This window comes from Acanthochromis polyacanthus, chromosome 4 (genome assembly GCF_021347895.1).
Source record: "Acanthochromis polyacanthus isolate Apoly-LR-REF ecotype Palm Island chromosome 4, KAUST_Apoly_ChrSc, whole genome shotgun sequence".
Taxonomy (NCBI): Eukaryota; Metazoa; Chordata; class Actinopteri; family Pomacentridae; genus Acanthochromis; species Acanthochromis polyacanthus.
In genome coordinates this window covers 35,301,359-35,313,063 of record NC_067116.1, presented here as the reverse complement: position 1 = coordinate 35,313,063, position 11,705 = coordinate 35,301,359, and the positions used below count along the sequence as shown (strand labels likewise).

At 39.7% G+C, this 11,705-nt stretch overlaps 1 protein-coding gene across 4 annotated transcripts in view; it reads right to left on the bottom strand.

Moving 5' to 3' along the window:
* Window positions 1-1,383: 1,383 nt before the first annotated feature.
* The window catches only part of osbpl1a (oxysterol binding protein-like 1A), a 31,331-nt gene continuing 21,009 nt past the window's right edge, over window positions 1,384-11,705 (bottom strand). For 3 of the 4 annotated variants that reach the window (XM_051947273.1, XM_051947276.1, XM_051947275.1), the window contains 13 exons: window positions 10,425-10,608; window positions 9,508-9,583; window positions 7,841-7,975; window positions 7,629-7,726; window positions 7,212-7,394; window positions 7,029-7,136; window positions 5,548-5,637; window positions 4,407-4,533; window positions 4,136-4,252; window positions 3,922-4,045; window positions 3,739-3,829; window positions 2,559-2,579; window positions 1,384-1,975 (listed from right to left, as the gene is read on the bottom strand). In XM_051947273.1, coding sequence (XP_051803233.1) covers window positions 1,873-1,975; window positions 2,559-2,579; window positions 3,739-3,829; window positions 3,922-4,045; window positions 4,136-4,252; window positions 4,407-4,533; window positions 5,548-5,637; window positions 7,029-7,136; window positions 7,212-7,394; window positions 7,629-7,726; window positions 7,841-7,975; window positions 9,508-9,583; window positions 10,425-10,608 — 1,457 coding nt within the window. In that variant the 3' untranslated portion in view covers window positions 1,384-1,872. The remainder of the gene's footprint in view (window positions 1,976-2,558; window positions 2,580-3,738; window positions 3,830-3,921; window positions 4,046-4,135; window positions 4,253-4,406; window positions 4,534-5,547; window positions 5,638-7,028; window positions 7,137-7,211; window positions 7,395-7,628; window positions 7,727-7,840; window positions 7,976-9,507; window positions 9,584-10,424; window positions 10,609-11,705) is intronic. The other variant, XM_051947274.1, reaches the window with a different exon arrangement.

Here is an 11,705-nt window from a genome sequence, read left to right as displayed (position 1 = left end):
ATTAGTAATAGATGACTATAAATTAGTAATAATGCATTAAGTGTTTTTTACTCAGTAACTCATTAATTTCTTAAATTGCATTAATTTAGAGCACTATAAATATGTAATAATTCAATTTCTGTACGAGATAGCTACTATTATGTAATTCATTACTATTAATGCATGATAAATCCTATAAGTGATAAATTACTTTACATTCTTAAGTAATAAAATATTATAATCATGTTATGTATCAATACAAACAGGTAACAGAGAGAATAAATGTGTACAAAGTTAATTTATATGAGTGACGATTACTCTAAAAGTACAATAAAAACATGAAACATTTTAATTTTGTAAAATAATCTAAAAAAATATTGTAGATAACTTAACATGAGTAATAGATTACTTTAGAAGTAACTGATAAGCGAGCGTTGCATTAATCAGCTATACTCACTTTATCCTGCAGAGGGTTGTGTTGCGCTGAAGTCTATCCAGTTGACTCTGGAAGAGAAGCAAGTTACACCCTGGACAGGTCAAAATGAGAAACATATTACAATTAACAAATAATAAATTATCATAAAAAGTGACAGATTCAGTGGCTATTGTAAACATGTAATAGATGACGATCAATGACAAGAAAGGTGTAAAAATTTTCATTAAATGAGTAAAAGACTCATTATAAATAGGCAATGGAAGGGCAGAAGTGCGTAATGAACTACTGCAGTAAAATTAAAAGATTGAACGTGCTGCTGGATAAAAATTAAAAACCGCAACAAGACTAATTCCCCTAACTATGAAACGAAAACTGAAGTAAAATCAGAACTTTGAGCTTCAGAAAAATGGCTTTGTCAGCAATATGCCATGTGGTCCGCTTCATATATTTGCTTTCAGTATGTGCAATAAACAATATAATGTTGCAGAGCATTTAAGTTTGAGGCAACTTTTCATCAACACCTTTTCCCACACGTTCTTGCATTCTACTAAACAAGTGATTCCAGTGAGACTTCAGTTAATCAAAATGTTCTTAATTCTCATACTGGGACATCTGCATTGCATTTAGATGAATATTTACCCACCTGAAGACGGCAAACAAACAGGATCAGGAGCCAGATGAGGCGAAAAAAGGGGCCAATTGGACCCCAGCAGAACTGTGCAGAGAGTTTGATGTAAAGCTTGACTCCAATTACTCTGAAGAGAACTCATCAGATCGGATAAAACTTTATTTTCCTCTGAACTCCGTCTTGCATCTTGAGCATGCGTCACATAAACGGTAAGAACATACAGGAAAACATTCAAACGCTCAAGCAAAACCCCAAAAATACTCTTACACCTGTTTTATAAAGTACTGAACACAATGGATACTGCAAAAAAAAAGATTAAAAAAAACAAAACTAGTGTCAGTTGGTTCTCGAAGTCATTTTTATAAGGGCAGTGTTAGTACAGAAAACATACAATGTGGTTTTATAAGCAGACATCCACTTTTTACTAACTGACACTTGTAGTTTTATGAGTTGAAGTCCAGAGGAAATAACATGATGAGGTCAGTGACGGTTTAATCTGTGGAAAGTAAATATATTTACAGATATACAGTTGGAGTCGAAACACTTTGATGAACATTTAAAAGAAGACAGATGGATACTAAAACCATAAACCCGTCCGCTGTGCTTAAAAAGTCCATTCTGAACACTGTCCGTAGTGTAAATACAAACTTACTGATTGTGGATATTTTTGTGCACAGCTTTCCCAACATAAAGTAGAATAAGGCCACACCGTTTAAGTACACTTTATCATATTGCTTGTAGCTATGCAATTAAAAAAAGAAAGAAAAAAAAGACAGTTAATGCTGCTCTTTACTGTACAGGTGTTAGTTCTCTGTATGGGGAATGTCCATTAGTAAATGTCCGGCTGCTGGCTGTATGCTCTGTCCCAGTATCCGCCACAGAAGAGCCAGTCCTGGGAGCTGGTGTGGGGGTTCTGGCCCTGCTGAAACCACCTGAAAACACAAGCAGAGGACTAATGAGCATTCAGAGAGCTCAGTCAGACGCACATAACACGAATAAATCAGAGGAAGCGAGGAAGGAAAGGGTAAGGCATGCTTCATCTCAAGGTTATGGGTAATTTGTATGGGAGTTTTGGTTGGTATTTGCTTGACATTAGCTGCACATAAACAGGGAAGGAGCGATTTGGAAGGAGGGCACCCGTCGTGTTTGAGTAATTGCATTTAGAGCCAGTAAGTGGAGTCATGCTGGTGGAAGGAAGAGCGGATTGTTAACATTGTCTCCAAACTGTGATTCTATCATCAGTGAGCTTCTATTATATCCTAACAGAAAGCGTGGCACAGCTAGAGATCAGATTTACATTTAGGGTGAGAGAGAGAGAGAGAGAGAGAGAGAGAGAGAGAGAGAGAGAGAGAGAGAGAGAGCGAGAGAGAGAGAGAGAGAGAGAGAGAGAGAGAGCGAGAGAGAGAGCGAGAGAGAGAGAGAGAGAGAGAGAGTATGTGTGTGCTTGGAAACTACTGCGAAGGCAAATATGATCACATCAAACATTTCATCAATGAAACAGTGAGCAGCTCTGACCTCGGGCCCAGGGCGGGACTCCTTAACATCAAAGCGAGGACGCAGCAGTAAAACAGGACAAGTGGAAGATAAAATGCAGTTTTAGCTCCAGCATTTCAAAGCAACAAAGTGTGAAACGGTGTCGACAAAGAAGGTAAAACCGCAGCATTAACCACAATGAAAACTGCATAGTACGTAAGTGTGGAACACATTTGAATCAAACTTTTCAAAAGACACGCAAGGTTTTTAACAGAAAACGCAAATTAAGCGTGCTTATATTAACTACATGCTCAGCTGCTAATGTCATCAGAAGTTGGTGGTACAGGGTAAGTCACTCGTCTGTAAATCTTTACACAAGCACCTTTTTTGCGGAATTTAGTCATATTTTCATTCATTTTTTGTGGTGCGATAATTCAAAAACACGCATAAAAACATGCTATGAGCTATTTTGAATTGAAAATTTTTTAAAGTTCTAAAAATTAAAAAAAACAAACACACAAACTAGGCTAGTTTGTTTTAATCGCTCTGCGGTTAACAGAAAATGGCAGCATAGGCCACATTACACGTGTGTGTAATAAACAGAGTAGAAGAAACTACAAAACAAAACCAGTTATTTGCTAACTGTTAAAAAAAAATAAAAAAGAAGAAACAAACACAAAGAAGGAAGCCGAAACAGCTGATAAGCCATGCGAGTTAAATATTTGCTAAATCAGAACTTATTTATCTGGACTAAAGTTCATAAGATGGTGTGTGGGAGACTCTGCAGGTCAAAAGTGCATCTACTTAAATACTGACTTCAAAGGGGTAAATACTTATGCTAACACTAATTAACTGGCATTATTTTGTCGAAAATCGAATTTCCCTTTGACATGAAAGAGTCTTTTTTGGGGATATATTGAGTTAAAAGTTCGCTCCATCACAATTGAATTTAAAAAGTTGATTCCGTCTAGTATTGTGTTCATTCAGTCTTTTTTAAAAGTCAAAAACCCTGTATATTCAGTGTAAAAAAATGTGCACAGGTGTTTTCAAATTGACTTTCTAATGCAATAATTCAAAATACTCAAAGAAAATACGCTGTGGAAACATGCCAAATGATGTTTTATCCACACAAATGAAGGCCACTGTAATAATAATGACAGCAATGGTTTGTTTTTGCACTAGTTAGCTGATTAGCTGTTGAGTAAAATGAAGAAAGTCTCACTTGGTCTTCCACTCCTCGTCAGATTTGGAGCGGTTTTTGCGAGCAGCTCTTTGCTTCTCCTCGAGCCTCTTCTTCTCCTCACTGGCGAGGTCTGTTTTAAAAACACCACTGGTCAGTTTCGTGTTTCAGCGGCAGGATTTTTTATTTCATTTTCAGCTCAAGTTAATAATTCACAGCCATTACCGATGTCGCCGTTCTCCATGGCTCGTATGTCCGGTCTGAGCCTGCAGTCGGTCTGGGGAATGACTCCCTCCATCTCCCTGTGCAGCTCGTTCAGCTGCATCGCAAAGGATGTGAAGCTGTACATCTGCAATTACGCAAAAGATTCACTTTGTGAGCTAAAAATAATCATCTTGTACTCTAAGTAAGGCCTTAAGTGTGCATTAATCAGTGGAACCTGGGCTGAGTTTGCAGGTCTGGGTGTGATTCTCCAGAGCAGCTGGCTGCCTGCAATCACCTCCACAGTGTCTGCAGCTGGAGAAGAAGGAACCCCCTCCTGATCCTCGCTGCAGCCCTGAACACCACCACAGGCAACAAAGAAAGGAGTGTTGACTACAAATGTTAGTCAGACCTGATATGAATATTTAATTGGAATTTCCCCCTTTCTTTCCATTCATTTCCATTATTGACGTGATGAATCATGACAGTAAACTGATCCTAATTCGTACCGCTTTGCTGCTTTTCTTCTCCTCTGACCCTTTTTTGTCGTTTTTCTTGTGCGCCTCAAACGCAGACGGATCAACGACATACAGACACTCGGTCCACTTCCCATAGAGAGCACACAGCTTCTTTTTGCTACAAAAAAAAAAAAAAGCACACAAACATCCTCAAGCACAAACACAAGTAATGATTTAACTCAGCTTCATCCTCAACAGATAAAAACCTCCCAACTAACAAAAGCTCAAGGAGTCAAAATAACCACTTTCATGTGTGAGAGATTTCTGCAAATTTCACTCAGATGGAACGTAATCGGCTAAAAAAAGGGAGCCAAAAAGCCAGTTCCATGCTGAGTACACAGACTTTCTCACCTCTTGTTGCTAAATAACTTCTCTCAAAGTCATTTTGTGTGTGCTGTGTATTTGTCCGTGTCCTCTTGTGTTTGCATATCTGGCGGTGCACATTTAGCCGTGTTCCCATGCTCACTTGTTGTGTCCAGTCATTTATGCTGAGTCATTGGGCTCGCCCTCTCTGTTTAATTGAACCATCTGCTCCTCTTTGTTTTTGTTTTTGCCGTTTGCTGTTTTTAGCTGCCCTTCACTGCATTAATGTCTCTTGAATTTCATTTTGCACCGATGCCCCGATCCTTCAAGAGGCGATTATCACTGCAATGAATTATTAACTGTGTGGATTGTCAATAATTCATTGCATTCATTTGCATGATTATTTGATTTTGTAATTCCACACTTAAACTTTTTGCCCAACGGAGTGCTGCTGCTTTGCTTTCTCGGTCCTGATTTACAAATGAAACCTCTTTAAGAAGCTTATTGAATCATATCTGCTGGAAAATCCGGCTGAAGGAGGAAATATGATTTGGAAACCATCAGGAAGATAAATTAGCTGCTTGACACATTCATGCTGAAGAAAACTAATCTTTCTAGACACTCGCGGTGTTCTCGGGTATGCTACAATATGCAAAAGAAAAAAAGATCTGTAATGAATAATCCAATGCGTGAAGGTGTGATTTCTGATTTAAAGGTTAGAAGGGCAGAAGTTATTTCAGTCCCTGTTCTTATATCACAGCTTCTTCTGCATTCAAGACCAGAATAATGAGAAGTCTCATTATTTCAAAGAGTTCTTTTTGTGCTGTACCTCTTATCCAGAATGTAGCCTTCAACTTTGTGCAATTCTTTTCCAAAAAGGCCACATGGTTTGAAATTCAGGCAGCATCGTTCGCCAGTTCTGGGTGAAAAGAGAGAAAAACAACATTTTGTCCTTTCACTCTCTGCTGGCTGAGTCATAAAACTTCCTCATTCGCTTTGCTGAACTTCCTTAAAACATATTCTTCAAGTGGATCAGGCTTTTTCTACTTGATAAGTACTCAAAACTTTAGTTTAGAATATTTAAACTGGTCTGGATGATTTCAAATAATAATAATAATAATAATAATAACAATAAATAACAGAGAACACATTGTTTTTGTTCCTTTATATGGATGTAATTTATTTGTTATAATGAAATGAAAATACGTGAAGCAAAATTCCTGTTTTGCTGTTGTATGCATCTGCTAATCAGTGGTGCAGACTTGACCTTACTTCATTTTTATCCTTATAGGTATTTATGTGTGAAATGTTGTCATAATTAGAATGCATGAGTTAAAGCCAAAATGCGATCGTACTGTCCTTTGATTACTAAAGATCATTCAAGTGAACTTTTGGGCCAAATTTACAGAAATTTGGAAACTGTATTCCTGAGGAAGACAACCCAAAAACAGAATGCTCTGGCTGGTGGCAGCATGGAGGCACAAACAGGAATTAGTAGTTAATAGCAGGTTCCTCTGGCCGGCTGGCTCACAGTGGACTGGTTTAACGAGCGATGCCGTCTGTCATGGCTCCAGTATCACCACAAAGTGATAGATAGGTCTGTTATTTTATTTTTAAACTTGGACGATGAGTCTCCGTCTCACAAAGGGGAACACTCTCCTGCAACTTCCCTTGAAAGCTAATGACAGTGATTTGTATTTAGAATTGGAAATGACGCGCTCTACAAGGCAACACTAAAATGCAACACTGCTCTTTACACTGTTGTGTGTAATCTGTTTTTAATTAGCAGTTCAGTCAGTCAAAAACAAAAGGCTGTAGCTTTTTAAAAACCTAATTATGACAGTACATGCACACATAGCAATGTCTGTCATTTAATTAAGTACATTTGTTTTTAATTTGAGCCTTTTATCACTCCCATATTATAGCACCCAATATAAAAATAAACCCAGCAATTTTTTAAAAAGTTATTCTTCGGGCCTGTTTCGGTCTTTATTACAGACAACAGTGGAGAGACAGAGACAGAAAACATGGGGAGAAGAGTGGGGGCAAAGACATGCAGCAAGTGGTCGTAGGTCAAACTCAAATCCAGGGATCTTGGTGTGCATGTTTTTGTTGATATCTCAACAACCAAACATTTAATTTGCTTTAAAATCGGCAGGTGTGTCACTCAGGACCAGAGGAAGAATGGTCTCAAGTTTGAAGCAGGTTGGATGAATTAGGCCCATGTTGGGGGTCAATTTCACATGAAGATGTCACACTTTGACAGTAACATTAAGCACTGGTCGTGGGTTGTTTTTGTTTCACTCTTACCTGTGGTTGATCACCTCCATATTTCCATACTGCTCAATCCACAGCTGACCCACGATGATGTTGTGAACACAACATGTGGGGTTTGTCCATGTGTAGGCTTCATTGTACCTGACGAAAAAAATAGTAATTTAGGGAAAATGTTCACAGACCTCTTGTACAGAAGCTAAACGTCGATGCTCTTACTTGGGCAGCTCCAGTGTGATGATGCCTTTTGGCTCAGCTTCTACACTTTTACCCCAGAACTTCAGCTTGGGGTAGATGGACCCATGAAACACAAAGTCCTGCTTCAGACCCTCAGCATGGAAGGCACTGACAGGAGGATGGTGGCTCACCTGCTCTGATATGAGCCTGAAGCCCAGATCCTCTCTGGGACAAAAGGGGAAACAGTGAGCATCAGTGCAAATGACAAAATGACAAACAAGGACGCAGCTGTGTTTGTTCAGCTGATGTGTATATACAGCCGAGGTTTTGGAACTTCAAAAATCAACAAAATGTGACCGCAAATATCTTTAATCAGTGCTGAGCATGAATTGTAAAATCTGTGGATATGGTTTGCTTTTAACAGAAGCTCCAAGGATTGAGCTGTACAATCCCACTTACCTGACCAGTTCATAGGTTTCTCCCAGCAGAGGGTTGAAGGGTTTCCCAGTCCGCTCCCATTGAGAGGCCACAGCAGACACAGCAAACGCAGCCACACACTGCCAACAGATAAACATACAGTCCAGATGACACACTAGAGCTCAGAGAGAGCAGAAGTCCAGTTAAACCATGTCCACACAGGGATGTCTCCAGGATGTCCCAGATGATCCCACCTTCATCCTCTCAACAGAGTCCGAGGAGGCGTTAGCCTGGTGAATGAGGTACGTGTGCTCCATGTACTCGGTCAGACGCTGCAAGAAGCTGAGCGGCTCGTTGAAAATCACCGGCATTGTGATCTTGGAGAGCTCCTGAAAGAGACAAAAGGACGAAATAAAGGAGAAGACTTCACTTTCAAAGAGACCTATGAAGTCCTCTGAAGGGAAATATTCATGTAGAGTGTTGAAAAGGTGCAGAGAATTTTAGCTTGAACTGCACTAGTAAGCTTGTTGCTTTAGACAAAAGTGCCAACAAAACACATAAATATATGTATTGCTTGTACTCATTGTTGAAATCTTTCTTTTACCCCTCTACATTTTATGGCACAGCAAATGTATGACATCATGTGATAAAGTCCCAGTCTGATCAGAATATGAAAGGCAAAGGCAAACCCATGAACCTACAACATTAAAACCAGGCGCCTAATATTGTTTAGGTCCTCCTCACGCCGCCACAACAGCTCTGACCTGCTGGGTTGTGGAAACTGGATGTGATGGCAGCAGATACTTTGGGGTCCTATGAGTTGCTGGGTGGGGCCTCAACGAACAGATTTAAGGATAAACTTTATTGATCCCACAGTGGGGAAAGTCCACCGTTACAGCAGCTCCAAAGAAAGAATAAACAAGAAAAAAAAAACACGGTGCAAAAATTGCAGATATTATATACAGATGATCTTTTACTATTTTTTAAATACCATGTAGAAGACTATATGAGAAAGGCTGGAGCTCCTGCAACTTGCTGCCACTCAATCAGCGCCATCTTCTTGTCCACCTTATCTTGGTGCATCCCACAGATGTTTATGTAGACTGTGATCTATGGAAGTTTGGAGGCCAGAACAAGTTTTGGTCTCTTTGTCACATTCCTGGAGCTGTTTCTGAGCAGTTTTTGTGGTGTGACAGTGACACTGCCCTACTGGGGGAGGCTGCTGCAACAAAGTTTAGTTGTGTGATACATCTCGAAGTAGAATCCACTTCACGTCAGAACCCAAGATTTCCAGCAAACTATTGCATTGTAAAGAAAAGATCAATGTCCTTCACTTCACCTGTCAGTGGTCTTTAATAGTGGGGCTGAGCAGTGCCTCCAGGACAAAGCACCCGGCCATACAGCAATAACTACTCAGGAATGGCTCAAGGAACGCAACAAAGAGCTCCAAGAGTGGACCTAGCCTCCAAACTCTCCAAATCCCAATCTGATTGAGCATTATCAAAACAAATCTGATCCACAGAGGCCTCAATGTACAACCTACAGGACACAAAAGATCAATCGTACCAGTTTCTGACATCATGAGACACCTCCAGACATTTGGTGTCCATGGTGCCAAGCGGGTCAGAGCTGTTTTGGTGACACAAGGGGAACCTCCACTATATTAGGTGGTTTTATTGTTGTGAGAGCTGTAAGCGCATCGTAGAACTAATTTCACTGAAAAACAAGAATGTCAGCCTCACTGTGGCACTCGAGGAGAAGTCCCCAAAGTCAGTAGGATCCACCCTCTGTCCATGATGATTGTCTTGCTTTCAAAATTCGAGAATCCACAAAGATTATGAGACGGAGTCCGTGGACTAATTGACTGCTTCCTGTCATCCAGGATTCATTAAAACAACAATATCACAGACATTACTCTCACCATTCCAATGCAGTTCCTCAGGATACTCCAAATGCTGAAGTCATTTCTTGAAAACATCGGTGCAGGTAAGCTGGTCCTAAAAACAACACACACACACAAACATAATAACATGCAATTATGTGTTCTATAAGGTGTGTGATACATCTACTGTGTCCTAGTGCTTGAAAAATAGACACATTTCATTAGAGTAAATGTACCAGACATGTAATAGCTGCAGGCAGCACGTCAGGTGAAAATGGTCAACAAAAGCCTGTAATGGATTATGTGACGCACTGGAGCAAAGCCCAGACAGGCAAACAATACCAGCAGCAAAGGTGGTCAGCAACCTCGGAATCACCCATCAGGAGCACTTACTTCCTTTAAGTCCAGCAGATACGGAGGGCTAGTCAGGTCAAACTATCTAAAAGGCTCCACAGGTTGGAGCTTGAATAGTGCGCTTAAAGGCAAAAGAATATAGCACATAATCCAAAAAAACGAAGAGTTGACATAATAACTATATTCAAATTCTGCCCAAATGATCAGTCAGCATGGGATCATACTGCAAACAGATTATAGCATTACACTGTGACCTTATCAATATTTAACAGCTCTGACACAGAGCTCAGTCCTTTCAATGCAACTCTTTCTTGTGCCGTTACCAGGCAGGCCCCGACTCTAAATTATTCACACTATGAACTGGAAAGACCTGAGGCAGAACATAAAAAGGAAAAGATCACTAAGAAAGCAGAACTCTCAGTGGAGGTAGTGAAATATCTTCTACAAAGTTACGCCATTAAAAGCAGGAAAATGCAACAATAACAAAGTGATAGGAGGAGAAAAGCCCCTCGGCTGACTTGGTTCATGTTTTGATGGGAGATAAAATCTGCGGGGGTCACTGGTCCATTTAAGTAGCTGCGGGGACGTAAAGCGCCGCTGACCTATGCCTTGTTATCCCGTTGTGTTGAAGCTCATCCTTGTTGCCATGGTTATCCTCCTGCAACATGCTGGTGGGGCTGCTGCACGGGCTGCTTAGCATGACAGAGCCTTCGTCCTCCTCGTCCTCGTCACAGGAATGGCTGGCCACCGTCTCAAAACCGCTCAGGGAGAGCTCCGATTCTGACTCTGGCGGAGACGAACACATTCAGCGTGACCTCGAGATGGTTGAAAGAGCGAGAACATCAACTGTTAAAGAGCATGAAGTCAAATAAAAGATAGATTGGTAGTTTGACGGAAAATCCAGCATCATTTACTCAGAACAATCAATGACGTGATGCTAGCTTACTGCAGATGTATTAGAACCTGTGTATATGTTGGCCTGCAGTAAGTATCAAAAATGAGAATGAGAATATTATGAGAAAAGTTTGTCTACTGGGAAGAACTTCATTTTTCAACTGTTAAATGTCTTCCGCATTTATTTGATGCTGCTTGTTGTGTGTAAAAACTAATACATGGATATTTTTTTGCTTCATTTTTGTTTGTCAATTCTGTGATTGTGAAAGAAAGCTACACTGGTAAACCAACCAGGTCAACATCAGGTGATATTATAGGTCGATAAATAACAAGAAGTCCACTACAGATCCCTGACTAGTTTGAGTTTAAACAGCAAAACATCCCAATTAGGAGGACGTGTTTGTTTTTGGTCTTCTTCTGTACCAAGACTTTTTATGATCTGTGATCATTTTCTCTGCAAACATATAATTATCATGTTTTTAAAAATCATAAATTATGTCAAGTATCAAAAGGCCAGCGTTGGTTCTAAATGGCAGCAATGAAGTAAAAGATGACAACAAATTAAAGAACAAATTAGCCGCTGGACATCCATTATCAATTAAAGCTGAACTCAATTATCTTTGCTTAATTGGTATTTAATATGCACATTGATTGTATTTACCTATTTAGGAATATATAAATATATGTTTTTTGAATCTTCTTAATTCTGAAAGTTTTCTGGTTTCTTTGCTCCTTCTGTGACCATTCAAGACATTTGCAGACTTCATCTTGGACTTTAGGAAACACTAATCGACATTTTTCACCTTTTTCTGAAAATGTATAAACCAAACAGCAAAAATGGGAATAATTGACAGATTAATCAACCACACAAATATTTGTTAGTTGCAGGCCAAACTCCACAAGATTCACAGCAGATCTCCCTTGTAGATCTGCGTTCGTGTTTCAGTTTATTCAGTTGTGACATATCTCTGTTTACTTCCTTTTTATCT